This window comes from Scheffersomyces amazonensis (assembly GCF_036850825.1).
Source record: "Scheffersomyces amazonensis strain UFMG-HMD-26.3 chromosome Unknown RJT21scaffold_2, whole genome shotgun sequence".
Taxonomy (NCBI): domain Eukaryota; kingdom Fungi; phylum Ascomycota; class Pichiomycetes; order Serinales; family Debaryomycetaceae; genus Scheffersomyces; species Scheffersomyces amazonensis.
In genome coordinates, this window is record NW_027042742.1 from 1739070 (window position 1) to 1761949 (window position 22880).

Consider the following 22880-nt stretch of genomic DNA (forward strand, 5'->3'; position numbering starts at 1 on the left):
CGATGAAAAAATTAGCCCTCTCTGTTATGAACATCCACAACTCCAACAACACCAATCCGAAGGTCTAGTGAGGGGAGGTTGAGTAGAGCGACCACAGTCAGAACGACACACGACACACAACACACAACACACGAATAGACTCAGAGTTGTATACATTCTTTTCTTTTCTTTACCATTCTTTTGTATTCTATTCCTTTCTTTTGTATTTTGACTTATTCAATATGACTTCAGCAGTAGAAGTTATATACACAGCCACTACTACAACCACTACAACAACAACTACAACCACTACAACAACTGTACCTCCAACTTGGGATTTAGTATCACAAAAATTAGCCGATAATTTTGTATATTATTTAAATAGTTTAGATAAATTACCTGGTGGACAAATCATTTTAAGATATATTAAAAGTTCATATCAAGATGATCCAATAAGATCATTATTTGAATTAGCATTATTTATATTTGCCATTCATTATTTCCTTTCATCAAAAAAGCGAGAAAACAAATCAGATTTTGTCAAGTTTTCTAAACGAGAAATTGATGAATTATGTGAAGAATGGGTACCTGAACCATTAATTGATGAAATTAATCCTTATGAAAAATGGCAATTAGATGCTATACCAGAAGTTAAAGGTCATAATGGTTCTCATATTAATATTGATGGTAGACAAGAAGTTATTAATTTAGCTTCCAATGATTTTCTTAATTTAAATGAAAGTAAATCAATTAAATTAGCCGCAAATCAAGTAATTAATAATTCTGGTGTTGGGGCATGTGGTCCACCAAATTTTTATGGTACTCAAGATGTTCATGTTAGATTAGAAGAAGATTTAGCAAAATATTTAGATGGTGAACAATCAATTCTTTATGGTCAAGATTATGTTACAGCTGGTTCAGTTATTCCTGCCTTTTTAAAAAGAGGTGATCTTTGTGTAGTTGATAGTGGAGTTAATTTAGCTATTCAAAAGGCTTTAATTATTAGTCGTTGTGATATTGAATGGTATGATCATAATGATATAATTCATTTAGAACAAATTTTATCAGAAATTAAACCAGTATTAGATAAACAAAAACCAATTAAAAGAAGATTTATTGTTACTGAAGCTTTATTTGCTAATACAGGAGATTTAGCTAATTTAAAATCAATTGTGGAATTAAAAAATAAATATAAATATAGATTATTTTTAGATGAATCATTATCAATTGGTACATTAGGTAAAACTGGTAGAGGATTAGTTGAACATTTTAATATTCCAAGAACTGAAATTTCTATAAGTATTGGTTCATTAGCTAATGCATTTGCATCATCAGGAGCATTTTGTGTTGGAGTTAATCCAATGGTTCATCATCAAAGAATTCAATCAAATGCTTATGTTTTCAGTGCATCTTTACCACCATATTCGGCAAAAGTTGCTTCTGAAGCTATAAAGGAAATTACTGAAAATATTAATTCCAATGGTGAATCAATTTTAATTAATTCATTACATGAAAAATCATATTTTGTTTATGATAATTTATTAAAGAAATTATCTAATTCAAAATATGTTGAAATTATTTCGGATAGAAATTCTCCAATTATTCATATAAGTTTAACAAATAATTATAGAGATTCATTAAATTTACCTCAATTATATGGTAATTCTGAAATTTTAATTAGAGGTAAACCAGCAAAATATGTTAATCCATTTGATGATTATTATAATTTTGAATCATTTTTATTACAAAAGATTATTGATTTTATTTTACAAAATACTAATATCTTAATAACAAGATCAAAGAATCAAATTGAACATGAAAATTTACCATTAATTAATCCTCATTTATTAATTCATATTAATAATGGAGTATCTATTAATGAATATCAAAAATTAATTGATATCTTTGATATTGCAATTAATAAAGTATTACAATCAATTAATACAGAAAATGATCTTTTTGAATTAACTAATGAGATTCTTAATTATTAGATCTCGTCAATTTCCAATTTCCAATTTCCAATTTCCTCATACTATTTATTCTACTTTTACTTAGACTTCATTCATGGCATATCATATCATATCATTCTTTTTAACTCAATTAAAGCTTAATTACTTAATTACTTAATTATAATATTCATAGCCCTCCTTCCTCTTTAATCAAAAGCTTTCACTATTATTATTTTTAGTTTATTATTATTATTATACTACTAATTAATATATTCAATGTAGTTGTTTCTTCAGCATTCTACTTCGTGCTTCTCGAACTATCGACCTCGCCTCTTCAAGATCAGGTCCATAATAATTTAAATCTTTACATAATTCATGAGCTTCATCAGGTCGATTATTATCTAATGCATATCTTGCTAACCAAAGTTTAGCCTTTGATGATTCATCACTTGCCCCCCATTCAAATTCTTGATCTGCACATAATTTCATATACTTAAAAGTATCTTCAGTTTTAATTAATTTATCATTAATTAATGCTAATCTATAACATATATGAGGATCAAAAGTTTGAATTGATTCTCCAGTATCTTCATTAGTTAATGTATCTATTGTTAAAGCCTTTTCAAATGATTTTATTGCTTCTTCATATTTATCACTCTTTTCATAACAATTCCCAATAGCTTGCCACATTCTTTTATCTAATGGTTGTAATATAGTTGCCTTTTGATAATAATATAATGCATAAAGATTCATATCTAATACTTCATAAGCTTGACCTAATCCATACCAAGCTCGAAAATCTTTTGAATTAATATCAACTGCTCGTCTATAAGATTCAATTGCTGCATGACTATTCTTTAATTCAACAAATTCATGTCCCATAAGGGTCCATGCACTTAAACAATTTTTATTAAGAATTAATGCTCGTTTATAATACATTATAGCCTTTTCATGTTCACATTTCATTGAATGATAATTTGCTATAATACAACAAGTTTCTGGTCTAAATTTATCTATACGAGAAGCAAATTGAGCTAAAAATGATAATTTTGATTTCTTTTCCATAACATAAAGCATATTTGAAAAAGTATCTAAATCTTCTAATCTTAATGGATCATCAACTAAAATTTGATCAAAAATTGATTCAGCTTGATAATATTCAAGATTATGATAATAAATTAAAAATTGTTGAATCTTTAAAAATGTAAATTTAGGAAATATTGTAATTAAATTATTTAAATTATCAAATAATGTTGATGATTGTTGATAAAATTCTTGTAATACAACCACTTCAAAAAATTGAAACATTATATTATTTGAAACTATACCTGATTTATCACTTTTTATCTTATTTAATAATGTTAATGCTTCATTTAATGTTGTAAATGACCATATAAGTTCTTGCCAACATGACCAATTATAAGGAAATAATCTTAAAGAATTATAAAGATTAATTTGTGCTAAATTATATTTCTTCTTCTTATTATATATTATCCCATTCAAATAATAAAGAAATGCATTTTCTTCTCTAGCAAGAAATGCTTCTGATTCTTGAATGATTTTATTCAATCGAGAATTTAAATTATTAAGTAATTCTTTAGAATTATTATTCCCATCAGAATTCAGATTATCATTATTGGCTCCAATGGCTCCTCCATGAGGTATATCAATTCCATTCCCTGAGATTCCTCCTCCTCCTCCTGAATTCCCATTACCATTACCATTATTACCATTACTACCATTACCATTTTGATGATCATTTGTATCGCTACTAAATGATCCAACATTTATAGACCCATCTGTTTCTTCTGTAGCTGATTTATCAACTGATAGTAAGATAGAATATAATCTAAGAAATAATGCATTACCACTCTTACAATCCTTTAATACATGAGCTGCTCTATCAAATTCTCGACAATTGAAATATGATTTGGCAAGCATGAATTTCCCCTCATCTAACCATTCATTGGCACTTTTCTCTACTATTGGATAAGTTGGAATTGATGATGATGTTGATGATCTATTGGGTTCTACTAATCCATTAAATGCTTCAGCACACCATTTCCCCGCTTGGAAAAGATTTAGATTGTTAAGAATCTGATATGACCTGTACAAGTCACCTCTGATCTGTTCAATATCACTATCTCTCATTGTATTATAGTGGATCTGAATAACTTATGGATACTTAATAGTGGTTTAGTTAAAGTTAGATGAATATTAGGTAAACAACGCGAGTAACGTACTGCGGTGTGGATCTTTGGGTCGCTAATAACTAAGAACTAATAACTAATAACTAATAACTAATATCACCAAAGCTTTTATCCCTTTAGCAGAACAATACACCACATTGTAAGTATGGTAAGTGCAGAGATTAGAGATCAGATCGAAAGTCTTCAGAGTACTTTATCGAATTCAATAGATAGTTATAAGTCAGCACATGATTTACTTGAAATTAATGAAACATTAATTAAAGACAAGCCAACTATAGATGAACAATTAACTGAACGAATTCAATTAATAAAGAAACAATTTTTATTGGATTCATTCCATGTAAATAATGCCGTTAAGGAATTTAAAATCTGGAATCAAAAAACTATTAAATCATTTATGGATAATGAAATATTTAATTATAATAAAGTAGTAGCTGATAATTATAGAATTTATGAAGAAATTAATAACTTATCATCATCATATGAAAATCTTCGAAATAAAGTTAGTTTACCAGATTTTAATTTCTCGATAGAGACATTATTAAAATATAATGATGAAATAATACTTTCTAAATTATCTAAAAATAATAATGGAGAATTTAATAGACAAATTAATATTAATGAAATCTTTTCACTTGATCCAAAATCAGATTTACCATTTCCTGATTATAAAGTATTTCAAAATCTTATAGATATTGAATATAGATTAAGAGTATCCAAGAGAATTAAATATGAAATCTTATTACTTCTAAAGAATCAAATTTATGTTAATAATAATAGATGGAATAATCGTGATAATACTTTGAAGGATTTTATTAATAAGACTCTTCCTAAAATATTCGCAGAAATTGATAGTATTAAAGTTCTGGAATCTAAATCGGTTAGAGGTGGTGAAGAAGAAGATAATGACGATGATGAAGATGAGATTATTGAACAAGATTTCGATGAAGATGATGATGAAGAAGAAGATGATGATGAAGAAGGTCATGAAGTAGAAGATGATGATGATGATGAACCAGAAGTTGGAGCTGATAGAGACGATGAAGAACTTGATGATGGAACTCATCATGACAATAATTTAACGCGACAGACAACTGAAGAAATAGAAGAACTTGCAGTTAAACAAGAAATGGATTCAGACCCTGATGATTTAAGTTGAGAATTAAATCTACAATAGAATTATAACGTGTAATATATATTAACTAATAAATAATTCATACATCTATTGTTCCGATACAGGTTCAAGTCTAGGAGGATTAGCAGCTAAATCCTCTTCACCATGTAATAAATAATTAAATACTTGAAGATTATTATCACCTTTTTCCTTTCTAAAACTTACAATTCTAAATATTTGATAACCTGCAACACCTCCTAAGAAGAAATTTACACTAGCTAATAAAGGATTTCTAGGTTTAATTACAAATCCGGCCCATCTAGTCCATATAGCTCCAGTAGCAAATAATGCCAATTGTTGAGTACCACTTAATTTTTCAACTGGTCTTTGTAAATCATTAAATCCAGCAATAACTAATGACCATTTCAATACTGGTGCCCAAAAATGTACAGTCTTTGGACCAGTCTCGGAATTTAAGAATCTAGCAAATTTAGAAGTATGTTGAGCAGCAGTTGCCATTTTGAAGGGTTTTTTTTAAAGATTTATTATACTTGTCTTTATACAATTGAGTGATAAATATGTATCAAACAACACCGAATTAAATATCAATATGGTAAACTTACTGAATCTCTACAAATAGTGTAATGTTGCGGATTAGAAATGGACCCCGATCCGAATTCTCCTCATTTGGTTTTTTGACGGATATTTTTGTTGGTCCTGTACAAGGAGCAGTCCCGTCCTTAATTGCTTTTGAGTAGGGTACACGACACTACTATCTGCTGCAAATTGCAACCAATCTACTTTTACTGGATATCAATCATTTGATTTGTTATTTAAATATTTATTAAACGCTTTATCTCTCCTGAAAATTATATCTCAAATATTTAAATTACTTTAGTTATATCTACTTATTAAATGTTTATCGTTTATCGTTTATCATTTATGATTCTTTACTGCGAAAATTCAAAAATATCCGATTCATCCTCTTCCTCCTCTTCCTCTTCAGATTCATAAAGTTCTGGAAGATCTTCTGAAGAGTATATCTTTGAATCATTATCACTCAGCAGATCTTCAAATTCATTTTCAAATTCAATTACAGGGATTTTTGCCGGTTTTATACCTAATATCTTATCCGCCTCTCTTTTAGGTGTTAGTGAACTAAACAATGAAACCAAAATTTCTTCATTTTCTTTAACCGATTTCCACTTTGATTGATTTGAATTCATACTCAGTAATCTTTTCACCATCATATCACATACATCTTCAGTCTGAATAGGATCGTTAAGAATATACTTTTCCATCTTGTCAAAACTTGGAGTGGTATAAATTGTATGAAGGAGCTCGTATTCACTAGGAAAAATCTTCTTAAAGATCCTACAGTTGGAGTATAACCATTTCTTGGACTCCTTAGCCAAAGATCTTCTTGAAGAGTCAGACAGGGACATAGATGCTATCCCTTTTTCATCGTTGCTATTCATAAAAGAAACAAACCCATACAAAATCGTTTCCAATGACCAAGCAGGACTCCATGATTCTTGATGATACGCAGAAATTGTCATACAAATTGAACTTCTTAACTTAAATCTCCCACTTGGACTAATCATTTGAAATTCAGGGGCAGAATTGGGATAATCTACGGGAAATATAATTAAGCCCATATACAAACCTCCTTCAAATGGAGTATCTTTGCAACCATTAATTAAGAAATAAAAAACTTGTAAATTCAGTTCATCTATCCCAACAGTTATTTTCTCTAATGGATGCATGTAAATTTGATTATATTCCTTTTTTAGAATCTTAATAGCACTTGGTTTAATTGTTCCGCTATTTAATAATCCATTCTTACTGCTAGGAGTGAGAGCTTTGTCAACTTCAGTCATTTTTCTTTACATAGAATAACTCAGTAAATTATATTTGGTAAGCTTTTGTCAGATTTAAATTGACCCTAGCAAATAACAAATTTCTATCAAGCTAATTAGGAAACAGCAAATTTCTGGAATAAGGGAGCTTAACTTACACAAACTTTGTCCTGCTAACCAGTAACCGCTCACTACAATCACTAAATTTTTAGTGCGCACTGAAATGATTGTGTTAATTGCTGCAAAATTATGTATTAACTAAAGTAACAACTAAATGTATCCACCTTGTTTACATAAACTATAAAATATACCATCTTGCTTATTGAGTAAGTTTTGAGGTGAATCAAATTCCTTAACTTCTCCATGATCTAAACTAATAATCTTATCACTATCCATCACAGTGTCTAATCTGTGTGCAATAGTAATGATGGTCTTGTTCTTGAACTCGGATCTAATCGTTTCTTGAATGATCTTATCAGTCTGAACATCCACAGCTGCAGTAGCTTCGTCTAATACCAATACTTGTGATTCGTTCATTTTCAATAATACTCTGGCTAACGACATCAATTGTCTTTGTCCCGACGAGAAATTTAATCCTCCTTCGCGAACTTTGTATTCCAATTTAGATGCTCCTTCTTCCATCTCGTTGTTCTTATCTTCTAAGTTCTCAATGTGATCTTTCAAGTGTGCTAATTCTAATGCTCTCCAAACTTCGCCATCAGTGTAGTAGTTGAATGGATCTAAATTCTGTCTAATGGTACCTTCCAACAATTGTGAATCTTGTGGAATGATACTCAAATTATGTCTTAAGTCATACAATTTCAAACTACTGGTATTAATACCGTCAATTTCAATGTGTCCATCTGCAGGCTCGATAATTCTAAATACCGATAATGCTAATGAACTTTTCCCTGCACCAGTTCTACCTACCGCACCTATATGTTCTCCAGGCTTAATATGCAAAGAAATATTCTTTAATACCAAATCAAGGTTTTCACGATATCTAGTAGAATAGTTATCAAAGATTATTTCTCCATCAGCGGGCCATTGTAAAGGGGGTTTAACAAATTTACTCTCGTCGACATCATCATCTTCGCCTTTTTCAACAGGTATGGAAGTATATTCTAAGCATCTTTCTACGGAAACGACACTATTCTCAACTTCAGCAGACATTCTAACAGCCATTCTTAAAGAGTTTGTTACTTGTAATACACATGCCATTACAAACCCTGCCATTGATGAAGATAATGGATGACTAGTTGTTACAGTAAATATTGCTAATAATGAGGCACATAATGTAGCGATTGATCCAACGATACGTAATCTAGAAATTAACCATCTCTGGACAGATCTCATTAGATAGGCGGATCTGAGATTGAAATCCACATTAGAACTGTTAATATGATCAAATCTATTATATTGATCATAGGCTCTAATAGTATCTATACCACTTAATGTCTCCCCTAAATGACCAAAAATTGGTGAAGTAGATATAGAAATTAATCTTTTCAAATCTCGAGAAATAGCAACATAAAATATTTGATAATAAATATAAAGACTCGATAACATAAAAATTACCAACACAAAGAATGGCATAATCAACCCCACAGTAATAAATGTAATGAGCGTACTAAATACTTGACCCATAAAATCTTGCAATATCCTTGGAACAATATCATCAATTTGATTAATATCAGTAGTGAATCTATTCATGATTCTACCAACGGGTGTTCTATCAAAAAATGCCATAGGAGCTTTTAATACTCTGGTGGCCATTTTATCATGAATCCTTCGTGAAGCATTTAATCCCAACCAAAGCATCATTACCATACCTCGAATAATAATAGCAAAACTACCTCCAAATCCAAGAAGAGCATACACAGCAATAAATCTCCAGACATGAGGATTAGTTCCTGAATGACTATTTTGTTCTGTCCATGTCTTTAACCAATAATTCCCACCAATAGATAATAGTGATGAAAATGCTAAGAGAATAAACCAAATACTCACACCAATAATAGAACATGCTTTAGCATACTCAATGTATACTGACCATTTAACTTTACCCCTTTCACTAACTTCTTTAATTTGACTACTCCTTAAGTTTTTAAGTACTATTTTCAGAGGGTCATACCTCAAACTAGCTAAACTAGCTCTTCTTAAAATTTTATTAGTATTAACTTGAGGACTAAAATCGTAAATAGAATCATCTTCTTGTGATAAGGATACATCTTCTTCAGTGGTAATAAGTGCACTGGTATCTACAACAGATGGTGTCTTGGAAATATCAGTTTTACCATGCTCTTTAAGTAATTCAAATAGTTTTGGATGGTCCTGAATATTGATTCCTTGAAAACTACTCCTTTCTTCAATAGTTCCACCTGCAATCAAGTTTATGTCATCGGCAAAATCCAATGCATTAATTGAATTGGTACTTAAAATAATTGTCCTGGAAGCCAATATACCTGTTTGACGACTAAACACATTAGTTAGTAAATTCTTACCAACATGAGAATCCACAGCACTTAATACATCATCTAATAGATAAATATCGGCTCTAGCATATACGGCTCTTGCTAACGATAATCTAGCCTTTTGACCCCCTGATAAAGAGATACCTTTCTCTCCAACTTGAGTATCATCTCCATCCGGTAATACTTTTAAGTCAGTTAACAACTGACAAGCTTTAATGGTCTTCTGATAAAACTCTTCATCATATCTATGTCCAAAAATAATATTCTCCTTAAATGAAGCGTTCATAATCCAAGGTAATTGAGGACAGTAAGCAATATTACCATTAATATTAACAGAAGGATTTATAGAATCATTAGACCCTTTGACCACTACTAATTGGCCCAATAATCCATAAAGAAATGATGATTTACCACTTCCAACTCGTCCTACAATACAAGATAATGATCCCTTCTTTACCGTGTAATTTACATTCTTTAAAGCATAATTATACGATTGAATATCATTTTCATTATCTGAATATTTTGGTTTGGACCATAAGAATGAGGAATTGACAATATCAATAGAATTGGGGTCTGTTGGATTATTGGTACGTGTAATAAAAGTATTTTCAACTTCACTACTAGTTAAGTATTTTGTAATTCTTTCTAATGCAACATAAGCTTCAATCATTGAAGTAATAAGAGTTGGGAATTCTAATAATGGTCCTGATAAAAGATTAATTAATGCTAATGCTGGAAATACAATATCAGAAGTCAATGGAGTTGAACTGGTCAAAGCATAAGTTGCAAATGATGTGAATGAAAATAAGAATGGAATTAAATTCCAAACAAAGTCACCCACTTGGTTAACTAATCTTATAGTAGCTAAATTCTTCAATTCTTTATCATTACGAGATTCAGATAATTTCTTTAGCATAGGATTTTCCCATGCATATAATTTAATTGATTTCACAGAATTTAATATTTCATTAATAATTCTTGATCTATTATCCTTTAATTTCATTTGTGACTTACTTAAATTCTTCAGGTATCTTACTAAAATAGTATTAATTGGAATTAATAAAACCATTACGAAGATTCCTGATAAAGTGGCTTTACCTAATAATGGCCATAAGGATATAATACATAATAAAATATCTGATGGTCCAATAAATAACGTACTTAAACCTTGAATAACAGTTTGAAGTCTAGTAAGATCAACAGCTATTAAATTTATAATATCACCAGATGAAGTTTTTAATTTAGCTTCTGGTGATAATTTCAATGATTTTTGATAGATTATAGAAGTTAGGGCAGATCTACATCCTAATCCAACTTCTAAAGTTCTTAAAATATATTCATTAGTTAATGATGTGTGAACAACAGTAACAGCAAATATACCTAACCCAATCAAAATTCCTTCTAATAATGGTGCATCCTTATTGTCAAAGAATCTAATAAAGAGTTTTAATAATTGAGGATTGACGAAATTTAATAAACGACCCATGAATTCAATGAGAATAGCAATTGTGAGTTCAAACCCATATGCTCCAATAAGACTAGATAATAATGATTTTGAACCATCATTGTTCCAATGCTTTAAAAGCTTTTCTGCGTTTCCTACAGTAGTTATTCTATGAGGAATATCTGGTAATTCTGATTCATCTAAGTATTGTTTGTTATAAGTACTAACAATTAGCGGATTAATCCAGTTTAAGGTGATTCTTTCCACTAAATTGTGAGCATCGAGTTCTTTTCTTTGTCCATTTTTAATAAATTGAAATGTTAATTCTTTATTGGGTTTCCAATAAGTCTTTGAATTCTCAAGGTAAAAGATAAGCCCAGTATTGATAAGAAGAAATACTTCGATCCATAGGACTAAAGATGGATTGGATACATGGGGATGAATCAATGGCCAAGTAGTATAATTATCCTGAAAGAATAAAGCTATCTCTAAGATAAGCAAACTTGGCCAAAATATTAAAAGGAAATCGAAAGGTATTGGTCTGTAACTTGTTTCAATAAAATGCAATGGGAGTACTATACCTAGAATGCTTATCACTAACAAACCAAGACTGAATATTTTGGATTGTCCTAATTTTTTTTGAATGTTTATATATGAGCAAAGGTATAAAAATAGTAATCCATGAATTAAAACTAATGTTAATCTAAGATAATGGTTTAATCCAGTATATTTAGTGGAGAACTGTCCATACCGAGTCTTTTGATGCAAATTGGTAGTTAAGTTAATACCACCTTGAATGATATTAACTATACTAAATGTAGATATTACGGCCGTTAAAAAATATGGATTAAAAGCATTATCATTATTTGGTGCTAATGGATGAAGTATAGCACCTATACCACCAATTAAATTTGAATGGTCAGTAATGTTCATGGTCATTTCGATAAGTACGTCAACTAACAATTTACTTCCAATTCGATCATGAGTTACCCACTACAATTGGCAAGCAGATGGATTTTATATTATTTTAATTTAATTTGCATAGCCTGAAAACTTTTCAACAAAATTGTGGATCGGAGAGATAATGCGGACTTGCGTCCAATCGGGAAGTGTGCCGCACGTCAAGATTTTTGTGCCTAGTCCGATGTTGTCAAAATGGTTCGCACTCCACTACCTCCAACTGATGATGTCATCTTTGTCTCACACTGGTTGACTCCACCGAATATCATGACCATCTCTACCTTCATTGCTCCATTAGCAAAGTAGTATGGCAGAAGCTACATATTTCCCTCCCTCAAGAATGGATTACTATCATCGCTAACTACAACCTTAATATTACACAGCTTCTCTTGCTAAATCGATACCTACACATCATCCACCAATTGTACAGTCCACGATCGCTAGCGCATAAGGAGGGTAATGTGCTCGATCCATTAACTCTTCCACTTATTAAAAATTGGGTATCATATTTGTCTTCATCCTTATAAATCTATCTACTTTATTATCTACATACTATGTCCAATAAGAGTATCTCAATGAGAGTTTTCACTAGTTACTAGTTTCTCTCAAAAATTTTGCAAGTATTTATTCCTCTATAATTTTATATCTAGTGAGAATACATATACTGCTACGGGGAAAAAAAGATCTATCACTTTTCGAATGTAAAAACCGCGCAAACAAAACTTCAAGAAATAATAGATATGTAATATAGTCTGTTTTTACCTTCCTTTACCTATTAATCTAATGATGGTAGATAATATATGTTAATATTTATTGAATTCTCTTGGTTGGGATTTCCAAGGTTTCTCTATTGATTTGATAAGAACTGATTTTATTTAGACAGATCAAACCTTCCAATGCAGTATTTCCCTTCATAAATTAAAATAAATCAAACTTATATATTTCTATAAATAAGATCAGGCTAGTTATCCAATGAGAAACCTTCGAAATCTCTCATTCCTTTTTCGATATTTACTACATCCAAAGTATTTAGACAACTACTAACTAGGCTGTAATGCTATATGCATAATTAGGGTAACTTAGTTTGAGTAACGAATGATCCAAGAGAATTAAATGTCTAACTGGTTATTCTTCAGTTAAGAGAGCTATGAATTACATCACAGAATATTTTACACAAATAAATTTAACTTAGACTGTGTATTCAGATTCAAGGAGTCCTAAATGTATCCACCTTGTTTACATAAACTATAAAATATACCATCTTGCTTATTGAGTAAGTTTTGAGGTGAATCAAATTCCTTAACTTCTCCATGATCTAAACTAATAATCTTATCACTATCCATCACAGTGTCTAATCTGTGTGCAATAGTAATGATGGTCTTGTTCTTGAACTCGGATCTAATCGTTTCTTGAATGATCTTATCAGTCTGAACATCCACAGCTGCAGTAGCTTCGTCTAATACCAATACTTGTGATTCGTTCATTTTCAATAATACTCTGGCTAACGACATCAATTGTCTTTGTCCCGACGAGAAATTTAATCCTCCTTCGTGAACTTTGTATTCTAATTTAGATGCTCCTTCTTCCATCTCGTTGTTCTTATCTTCTAAGTTCTCAATGTGATCTTTCAAGTGTGCTAATTCTAATGCTCTCCAAACTTCGCCATCAGTGTAGTAGTTGAATGGATCTAAATTCTGTCTAATGGTACCTTCCAACAATTGTGAATCTTGTGGAATGATACTCAAATTATGTCTTAAGTCATACAATTTCAAACTACTAGTGTTAATACCATCAATTTCAATATGTCCATCTGCAGGCTCGATAATTCTAAATACCGATAATGCTAATGAACTTTTCCCTGCACCAGTTCTACCTACCGCACCTATATGTTCACCTGATTTGATACGTAAAGAAATATTCTTTAATACCAAATCAAGGTTTTCACGATATCTAGTAGAATAGTTATCAAAGATTATTTCTCCATCAGCGGGCCAGTGTAAAGGTGGCTTGACAAATGTGCTCTCGTCAAAATCATCATCTTCACCTTTTTCGACTGGTAAGGCAGTGTACTCTAAGCATCTTTCAACAGAAACTACATTGGTTTCAACTTCGGCTGACATTCTGACTACTAATCTCAAAGAATTAGTGACTTGTAAAGCATAAGTCATAACAAATCCTGCCATTGATGAAGTCAATGGTGAGGCAGTCGTGACTGTATAAATAGCCAATAATGATGCACAAAAAGACCCGATTGAACCAATTACTTGTAGTCTCGACATTAACCATCTATGAATAGATCTCAATAAATAGGCAGATCTAAGGTTGAAATCAACGTTAGCATTATTTATATGATCAAATCTATCGAATTGCTTGTAGGCACGGATTGTATCAATACCATTTAAAGTTTCACCTAAATGGCCATAAATTGGTGATCTAGAAATAGAAATTAATCTTTTTAATTCTCTTGATAATGAAACATAAAATAATTCATAATACCAATAAATGGTGGATAACAAACATATAACCAAAATAAAGAATGGCATAATGTAACCAACTACTCCAAAAGTAATAAGAGTATTCATCATTTGAGCAACAAAACCTTGCAACGACCCTGGAATAGAATCATCTATCAGGTTAATATCATTAGTAAATCTATTCATGATTCTCCCAACTGGAGTTCTATCAAAGAAGACCATTGGTGCTCTTAAGACTCTCGCAGCCATCTTATCATGAATTTTTCGTGAAGCATTCAATCCTAGCCAAAGCATCATTACCATTCCTCGAATGATGCTTGTAAAACTAGCACCAAATCCAAGAAGAGCATAAACAGTTATGAATTTCCAAACATTTGCTTTGGCAGGGTCAGTGCTGTTCTGTTCAGTCCAATGCTTTAACCAGTAATTACCACCAATAGACACACAAGATGCTAAAATCAATAATGTGAACCAAATAGATACACCAAGTAAAGAACATGCTTTGGCATACTCAATGTACACCGACCATTTGACTTTACCCTTCTCACTGGTTTCTCTTATTTGGCCACTTCTCAAATCAGCCACTAATTTTTTCAGTGGATCGTAAGATAAAGTTGCTATACTTGCTCTTCTTAATGTCTTGTATGTATTGGTTACCTCAGGAGTCAAATCTTGAACGTTATCCTCTTCAAGTACTGCAGGATCAATTATGGAATTTACTTCTGGTTGATCTATTGTTATGATTGTACTAGCAACTTCTTCTCTAACTGAAGGAGTTTTAGATACATCACTCCTACCGAATTCAGAAATCAACTCAAATAATTTTGGATGATGTTGTAAATTAATATCATCAAAGGTACTTTCTTCAATTATTTCACCCTTAGCTATCAAGGTAATTTTATCAGAATAATTTAAGGCAGAAATAGAATTCGTACTAAGTATAATAGTTTTACTAGCCAATAATCCAGTCTCTCTGCTGAGAACTTGTGTTAAAAGCTTCTTACCAACGTGAGAATCCACAGCACTTAATACATCATCTAATAGATAAATATCGGCTCTAGCATATACGGCTCTTGCTAAAGCTAATCTAGCCTTTTGACCCCCTGATAAAGAGATACCTTTCTCTCCAACTTGAGTATCATCTCCATCCGGTAATACCTTCAAATCAGGCAATAATTGACAAGCTTCAATGGTCTTTTGATAAAAGTCTTCATCGTATTTATGGCCAAAAATAATGTTCTCCTTAAACGAAGAATTCATGATCCAGGGTGATTGAGCACAATAAGCGATATTACCATTGATATTAACAAAAGGATCAGACTCTCCATTTCCTTTTGTCACAACCAATTGACCTAATAATCCATAAAGAAATGATGATTTTCCACTTCCAACTCTTCCTACAACACTTGATAATGTACCTTTCTCAACAGAATAATTGATATTCTTAAGGGAATAATTAAAGGACTCGACAGCTTCTTCTTCATTATCGTTGTATTTGGGTTTTGACCACAAAAAGGAACTATTATTGATTGTTATGGCATTATTATCCTCAGCGTCACCACCATTTACATTATGATTTATAAAAGTATTATCAACTTCTGAACACCTTAAATACGTTGAAATTCTACCAAGTGCCACAGATGCCTCAATCATAGAAGTGATAATCATTGGCAATTCTAATAATGGGCCTGATAAAAGGTTAATTAAAGCTAAAGCTGGAAACACTATATCTGAAGTCAAAGGAACCTTACTTGTTAAAGCAAAAGTTGCGAATGATGAAAATGCTACTAAAAATGGAATTAAATTCCAAATAAAGACACCAAATTGACCAACAGTTCTAATTTTAGCTAAATTTTTTAATTCTTTACCGTTTCTAGAAGCACTTAATTTTGCTAACATTGGTTTTTCCCAAGCATATAATTTAATTGATTTAATGGATGATAAAATTTCATTAACGATTCTTGAACGATTATCTTTTAATTTCATTTGATGCTTATTTAATTTTCTCAGGTATCTAACAATTATTGAATTGAAAGGTACTAATAAGAACATGATAACAATTCCTGAAATAACTGATTTTCCTAATAATGGCCATAATGAAGCAATACATAAAATGATATCAAGTGGAGCCAAAAATATGATACTTAAATTTTGAGTAACATTTTGAATTCTATTAACATCAACAGACATTAAATTTATTATATCACCTGAACTAGTTTTCAATTTTGATTCTGCTGATAATTTCAAAGATTTTTGATAAATTAATGACGTAAGTGAAGATCTACAACCTAAACCAACAACCAAAGCTCTTAATAAGTATTCGTTTGATAATGATGTTTGTAAAGCAGTGACAAAAAACATTGCGATGGAAATTAAAACTCCTTGTAATAGAGGAGCTTGCTTATCATCAAAAAATTTAATGAAAAGTCTAAGCAATTGGGGACTTACAAAGTTTAATAATTTTCCCATAAATTCATAGCAAATTGCAATAAAACAAGGGAGGCCAAATGCTTTAAATATAGCCTTAGGTAAACTTGAATTATCATACGGATTCCAATATTTACTGAGATTTTCTGTATTTGCAACCGTTGATACATTAGCTGGAATATCTGGTAATTCAGTTTCATCTAAGTATTGTTTTTCATAAGTACTCATGATTAAAGGATTCATCCAAGTGAAAGTAATTTTTTCAATGACATTATGTTTAGCTAATTCCTTAAACTTACCTTCCTTAGTAAATTGGAATAATAATTCTTTATTTGGTTTCCAAAATTCTTGTGAATTTTCCATGAGGAAAATTGAAACTGTATTGAAAAGAAGGAATGTTTCAATGGCAAAAATTGTTGAAGAATGTTCAACCAGTTTAACAAGTTTCCATGCAGTGAAATTATCTTGAAAGAATAATAATGCTTGAAGAACCAAGAAGATTGGCCAGAATAATAAAAGGAAATCAAAAGGAATTGGTCTATAACTTGTTTCTATGAAATGTAAAGGTAATACAATTCCAAGCAAAGCAATTGATAATAAACTAAAGGCCAAAATCTTTGTATCAGCCAATCTTTCATGAATACTTACATACGAAGAAAGTACAATAAATAATAATCCATGTAAAGCTACTGAATTGACTCGTATGTAATGATTTAATCCTGTAAATTTAGGAGAAAATGAACCATAACGAATATTATGATTAACTGTATTAATTAAAGCTATTGAACCAATTAAAATACTAACAAGTGAAAAGGCAGTAAATATCCAAGTTAAGAAACAAGGATTAAAGGCATTTTCATAATTTGGTGCCAAAGGGTGAAAGATTGCACTTGCACCACATATAAGTTCTGGATAAGCTGGCATGATAGATATTGATTAATTAATATTATCGTTGCAAAGGCATTAGGCGATCAAGAAATAAACTCTTCTAATAATTTTCAATTACTTGATATAATTGATTAATTGTTTGATTAATTAATTCATTAAGTAAAGACTACTGGTATAACTACAAGTTATATAAATATTCAATTATTCATTTCCAATTAGTTCTTTGGCTGTAAATATTTGGCTTTTTCTAAGGGTTATTAGATACAGGCTTTACTAGCTCGTGCCGTACAGTGAGAAGACCAAAGAGAAGATAAGCTCAGCCCTGACTCACAATATCCAGTAATCTGATAATTCCTATTCATAGTACACGACTCAAGGCATTCGAGTTATTGTATAATGAGTTATGGGAAGTGTTTCCCGTAGACGTAATTCGTAGTAGATGAAATTGAACAAGGCTTTGGTCAATTTATATAAATACAGTAATATCCATCAAATGAGAATAGGAGGTTAATGATATGTTACGTCAATTGACTTTAATATAAGCCATGTCAACTGAATATACATATATAATAATAATTGACTAATTTTAGTGCATTTGTAAACATTGAGTTGAAAGTATTTTTAATGAATAATATAAATATCAGAGTATTTTGCCTAGTGGCGGAAAAGTACTGTACTACATTATAAACAGGAACCGAATACACATGAGTCCCGGCAAGAACTGGTTAACTATGAAATGGATGCAAAATGATCGCTCGGTAACAACAACGACACAATACCTATTAGAATGAAAAATTTTTCATTCGGTTAATGTAAATGTATGTGTTGATTTTAACATAAGAACGGAATTAAAAAGAGGGGGGCTAACAAAAATACTATAATAGTATTAATAGTTCTACAATAGTATAATAGTATTACGATGATAATTATAAACATAAACATCATAAACATCATAAACTACCATGACACCATTACTTTTCATGGCACCATTACTATTACTTTACTATGACACGACGATAGTGACTACTATAGTTACATAATAAAATTTCAGTAGCCGATCAATGGTTATTACTTTGTGAAATGATTATGCCGCACACCGGATCCGAAGCGCGGGAACCAATAAAATGCGACGTAAAGCACTTAATAAAATCATGGAAAAACTTCGGAGTTGAAAAAACCTGGAGAAACCGCGGACCAGTGTGCAGGCCAAGAAATGTCGGCCAATGTCTCCTCCTGCACAATAGACCCGACAACAATTTGACAGACCGCTTGAACCATATCAACACACTAGATCAATGATAATGATTAGTTAACAATAATGAATAATTGTACTAATAACCTTACAAAATTTTTCACTCATACTATAACCAATATTTCTACTTATCCCCATAATATCATTCCTTATTTTATTAAATAATAATTCTCTTAAAACCCTCTATAAAAAACAAACTTTAGCGGGGGCCCTCTAAAACTTATTACATCTATGACCGATACCATTGGCTAAGTTGTATACACTCCCCGAAATGTCGCACACTCCCGAGCTTCTCTCATCGACATTTTTTTTCCTCTCAGCCATCGATTGTCACAGTGAGACTTGCTTGATTTAAGGAGTGTCGTTTGCTGTTTTTTCGTTGGAATACTATTGGGTGAAAAGAATTTTGATCTCTTATTCTTATTCTTAATTTTATTCTTTTAGATTGTAGATTCAATTGCAATTGTATTGTTGGCAATGTTATCAGCATCTAGAACTGCTCTTAGAGCTCCAAAATCTATTCGTGGTTTAGCTACTGCTGCTTTAACCAGAGATTCTCAAGTTAATCAAAATTTATTAGAAACTCATTCTTTTATTAACTATAAAAAACATTTAGAAAATGTTGAAATTGTTAAATCAAGATTAAATAGACCTTTAACTTATGCTGAAAAGTTATTATATGGTCATTTAAATGATCCTCATGGTCAAGATATTGAAAGAGGTGTCTCTTATTTAAAATTAAGACCTGATAGAGTTGCTTGTCAAGATGCTACTGCTCAAATGGCTATTTTACAATTTATGTCTGCTGGTATTGATCAAGTTCAAACTCCTTCAACTGTTCATTGTGATCATTTAATTCAAGCTCAAGTTGGTGGTAAAAAGGATTTAGCTAGAGCCATTGATTTAAATAAAGAAGTTTATGATTTCTTAGCTTCTGCTTGTGCTAAATATAATTTAGGTTTCTGGAAACCAGGTTCAGGTATTATTCATCAAATTGTTTTAGAAAATTACGCTTTCCCAGGTGCTTTATTGATTGGTACTGATTCTCATACTCCAAATGCTGGTGGTTTAGGTCAATTAGCCATTGGTGTCGGTGGTGCTGATGCTGTTGATGTTATGGCTGGTTTACCTTGGGAATTAAAAGCTCCAAAGATTATTGGGGTTAAATTAACTGGTAAAATGTCTGGTTGGACTTCTCCAAAGGATATTATCTTGAAATTAGCTGGTATTACAACTGTTAAAGGTGGTACTGGTGCCATTGTTGAATATTTCGGTCCTGGTGTTGAAACTTTCTCTTGTACTGGTATGGGTACTATTTGTAATATGGGTGCTGAAATTGGTGCTACTACTTCTGTTTTCCCTTTCAATAACTCTATGGTTGATTACTTAAATGCCACTGGTAGATCTCAAATTGGTGAATTTGCTAACTTGTATAAAAAGGATTTCTTATCTGCTGATGAAGGTGCTGAATACGATCAAGTTATTGAAATTGATTTAAATACTTTAGAACCTCACATTAATGGTCCATTCACTCCAGATTTAGCTACTCCAGTTTCTAAAATGAAAGAAACTGCCATTGCTAATGATTGGCCATTAGAAGTTAAGGTTGGTTTAATTGGTTCTTGTACCAACTCTTCTTATGAAGATATGACCAGAGCTGCTTCTATTATTAAGGATGCTGCTGCTCATGGTTTAAAGGCTAAATCCATTTATACTGTTTCTCCAGGTTCTGAACAAGTTAGAGCCACTATTGAAAGAGATGGTCAATTAAAGACTTTCGAAGATTTCGGTGGTATTGTCATGGCTAATGCTTGTGGTCCATGTATCGGTCAATGGGATAGACAAGATATTAAAAAGGGTGACAAGAACACCATTGTTTCATCTTTCAACAGAAATTTCACTTCTAGAAATGATGGTAACCCAGCTACTCATGCTTTTGTTGCTTCTCCAGAAATGACCACTGCTTATGCCATTGCTGGTACTTTAGCTTTCAACCCAATCACTGATACCTTAAAGGATGTTAATGGTAAAGAATTTAAATTAAGTGAACCAGTCGGTGTTGGTTTACCACCAAATGGTTATGATGCTGGTGAAAACACTTACCAAGCTCCACCAGTTGATAGAGCTAGTGTTGAAGTTGTCATTGAACCAACCTCTGATAGATTACAAAAATTAACTCCATTCAAACCATGGGATGGTAAAGATGCTGAAAAATTACCAATCTTAATTAAAGCTGTTGGTAAGACCACTACTGATCATATTTCAATGGCTGGTCCATGGTTAAAATACCGTGGTCATTTAGAAAACATTTCTAATAACTATATGATTGGTGCTATCAATGCTGAAAATGGTGAAGCTAACAATGTTAAGAATCTTTACACTGGTAAATATGATGGTGTTCCAAACACTGCTGCTGCTTACAGAGATGCTGGTTACAAATGGGTTGTCATTGGTGATGAAAACTTTGGTGAAGGTTCTTCCAGAGAACATGCTGCTTTAGAACCAAGATTCTTAGGTGGTTTTGCTATCATTACTAAATCATTTGCTCGTATTCATGAAACTAACTTAAAGAAACAAGGTTTATTACCATTAAACTTTGTTAATGTTGCTGATTATGATAAGATTAACCCAGAAGATGAAGTTGATTTACTCGGTTTAACTACTTTAGCTCCAGGTAAGAATGTTACTTTAAGAGTTCACCCAAAGAATGGTGAAGTTTGGGAAACTGAATTATCTCACACTTACAACAGTGAACAAATTGAATGGTTCAAATACGGTTCTGCTTTAAACAAGATGGCCGCCGTTGCTGCTGAAAGTAAGTAAGTTAAAATATTTAATTATACTTTCTATTAATCACTCACTCTCTTATTTAATTTAATTGATGTTTATTATTTATATTCTTTAAATTCATTATTATTAACAATTAATTTTTTTATGATATAGTTTATCTGCATCCAATATATATTCATGATACAATATATTAATTATTTAAAAATTTGTTATAGCAAGAGTTGAAAAAAAAAGAAATAAGCCCGACGCGGGGGTCGAACCCGCAACCTTTTGATACCTTAAGTATAGAAGTTTACCTTCATCTTAAAAGTCAAACGCTCTAGCCATTGAGCTAGCCAGGCTAATTTTTGCCAAAAAAATGCCTAGTTTTCTGGCAGAGAATAAATATCACGTGCTATATCACGTTTTTAGTCGTGCCCAATGACCAAAATTATAAATTATTACAATAATTGGTGAATCATTGGCTAATATTCCTATTTAGAAGATTCAATGGTTAATATTTGGTTTAATCTACTATTATGAAAGTTAATTATGTGTTGTAGACTTATTTTGTTTTCAAATATTTATAAGGCAATATTCTACAAAATTGGAAAATATTTTAGAAATATGTTTATCATAATGACTCTGAAGATTAGTAGAATGTTTAAATTATTAAGAATATCAGAAGTATCTTTTGGTACTTCAATTGCTCATATAGTATCACTTCTTTATTTGAATAAGCTGAAATAAAGTTAATAAGCACGATAACTAAATACTCCTAGATAGAAATACATTATTAGTAGCCCCACGTTACCTCTAATACTGAACAACTACAAAAAATTTAAATTTAGACCATACCTCAGTTAATGCCTTTAAATTACAAATACTCTTGAATACAGACTCACCTTAATTAATAGCTTTCATAAGCCTACTTCACCAGCATAATATGAGTTAAGTTATATAACTCGTTTTATAAATTTCGCAACTGGTTGCGCACTGACATATTTTCTTAGCAAAGTTTATTTACATTTTGCCTAATTAGGAAATGATAGCACACATCTTTTTATATCATTTGCATTAG

The 22880-nt window shown here is 31.2% G+C and overlaps 8 protein-coding genes and 1 non-coding gene across 9 annotated transcripts; 3 read left to right on the forward strand and 6 right to left on the reverse strand. All coding sequences in view use genetic code 12, as the record gives it.

The window, feature by feature from the left end:
• Window positions 1-2086, forward strand: RJT21DRAFT_23631 (serine C-palmitoyltransferase). Its single transcript, XM_064883836.1, has one exon. It carries the CDS (start codon window positions 222-224, stop codon window positions 1968-1970), a length of 1749 nt encoding a protein of 582 aa, XP_064739725.1. The 5' UTR covers window positions 1-221; the 3' UTR covers window positions 1971-2086.
• Window positions 2087-2201: 115 nt separating this feature from the next.
• On the reverse strand, window positions 2202-4079 carry CDC23 (anaphase promoting complex subunit; the record flags this gene model as incomplete). Its single annotated transcript, XM_064885358.1, has 2 exons — window positions 2202-3568; window positions 3674-4079. The coding sequence occupies 2 exons, from the start codon at window positions 4077-4079 to the stop codon at window positions 2202-2204; spliced, it is 1773 nt and encodes a 590-aa protein (XP_064739726.1).
• Window positions 4080-4252: 173 nt separating this feature from the next.
• On the forward strand, window positions 4253-5737 carry RJT21DRAFT_119095 (uncharacterized protein). The gene has a single exon (XM_064881269.1). It carries the CDS (start codon window positions 4284-4286, stop codon window positions 5295-5297), a length of 1014 nt encoding a protein of 337 aa, XP_064739727.1. The 5' UTR covers window positions 4253-4283; the 3' UTR covers window positions 5298-5737.
• Window positions 5409-5771, reverse strand: RJT21DRAFT_76996 (mitochondrial pyruvate carrier; the record flags this gene model as incomplete). Its single annotated transcript, XM_064885219.1, has 1 exon — window positions 5409-5771. A coding segment is annotated over one exon (363 nt), but the record flags the coding sequence as incomplete, so codon positions are not given.
• A 215-nt stretch (window positions 5772-5986) lies between these two features.
• On the reverse strand, window positions 5987-7256 carry RJT21DRAFT_23612 (ubiquitin-conjugating enzyme E2). Its single transcript, XM_064883834.1, has one exon. It carries the CDS (start codon window positions 7130-7132, stop codon window positions 6203-6205), a length of 930 nt encoding a protein of 309 aa, XP_064739729.1. The 5' UTR covers window positions 7133-7256; the 3' UTR covers window positions 5987-6202.
• Window positions 7257-12050, reverse strand: RJT21DRAFT_23611 (P-loop containing nucleoside triphosphate hydrolase protein). The gene has a single exon (XM_064883833.1). The coding sequence runs from the start codon at window positions 11966-11968 to the stop codon at window positions 7382-7384; it is 4587 nt and encodes a 1528-aa protein (XP_064739730.1). The 5' UTR covers window positions 11969-12050; the 3' UTR covers window positions 7257-7381.
• Window positions 12051-13206: 1156 nt separating this feature from the next.
• On the reverse strand, window positions 13207-17814 carry RJT21DRAFT_82329 (ATP-binding cassette bilirubin transporter; the record flags this gene model as incomplete). Its single annotated transcript, XM_064885322.1, has 2 exons — window positions 13207-15147; window positions 15232-17814. 2 exons carry the CDS (start codon window positions 17812-17814, stop codon window positions 13207-13209), a joined length of 4524 nt encoding a protein of 1507 aa, XP_064739731.1.
• A 1540-nt stretch (window positions 17815-19354) lies between these two features.
• Window positions 19355-22162, forward strand: ACO1 (aconitate hydratase). The gene is made up of 2 exons (XM_064882828.1): window positions 19355-22095; window positions 22125-22162. Exon 1 carries the CDS (start codon window positions 19508-19510, stop codon window positions 21851-21853), a length of 2346 nt encoding a protein of 781 aa, XP_064739732.1. The 5' UTR covers window positions 19355-19507; the 3' UTR covers window positions 21854-22095; window positions 22125-22162.
• RJT21DRAFT_t65 lies at window positions 22060-22161 on the reverse strand. The gene has a single exon. It is a non-coding gene; the product is annotated as a tRNA-Lys (tRNA).
• Window positions 22163-22880: the final 718 nt, after the last annotated feature.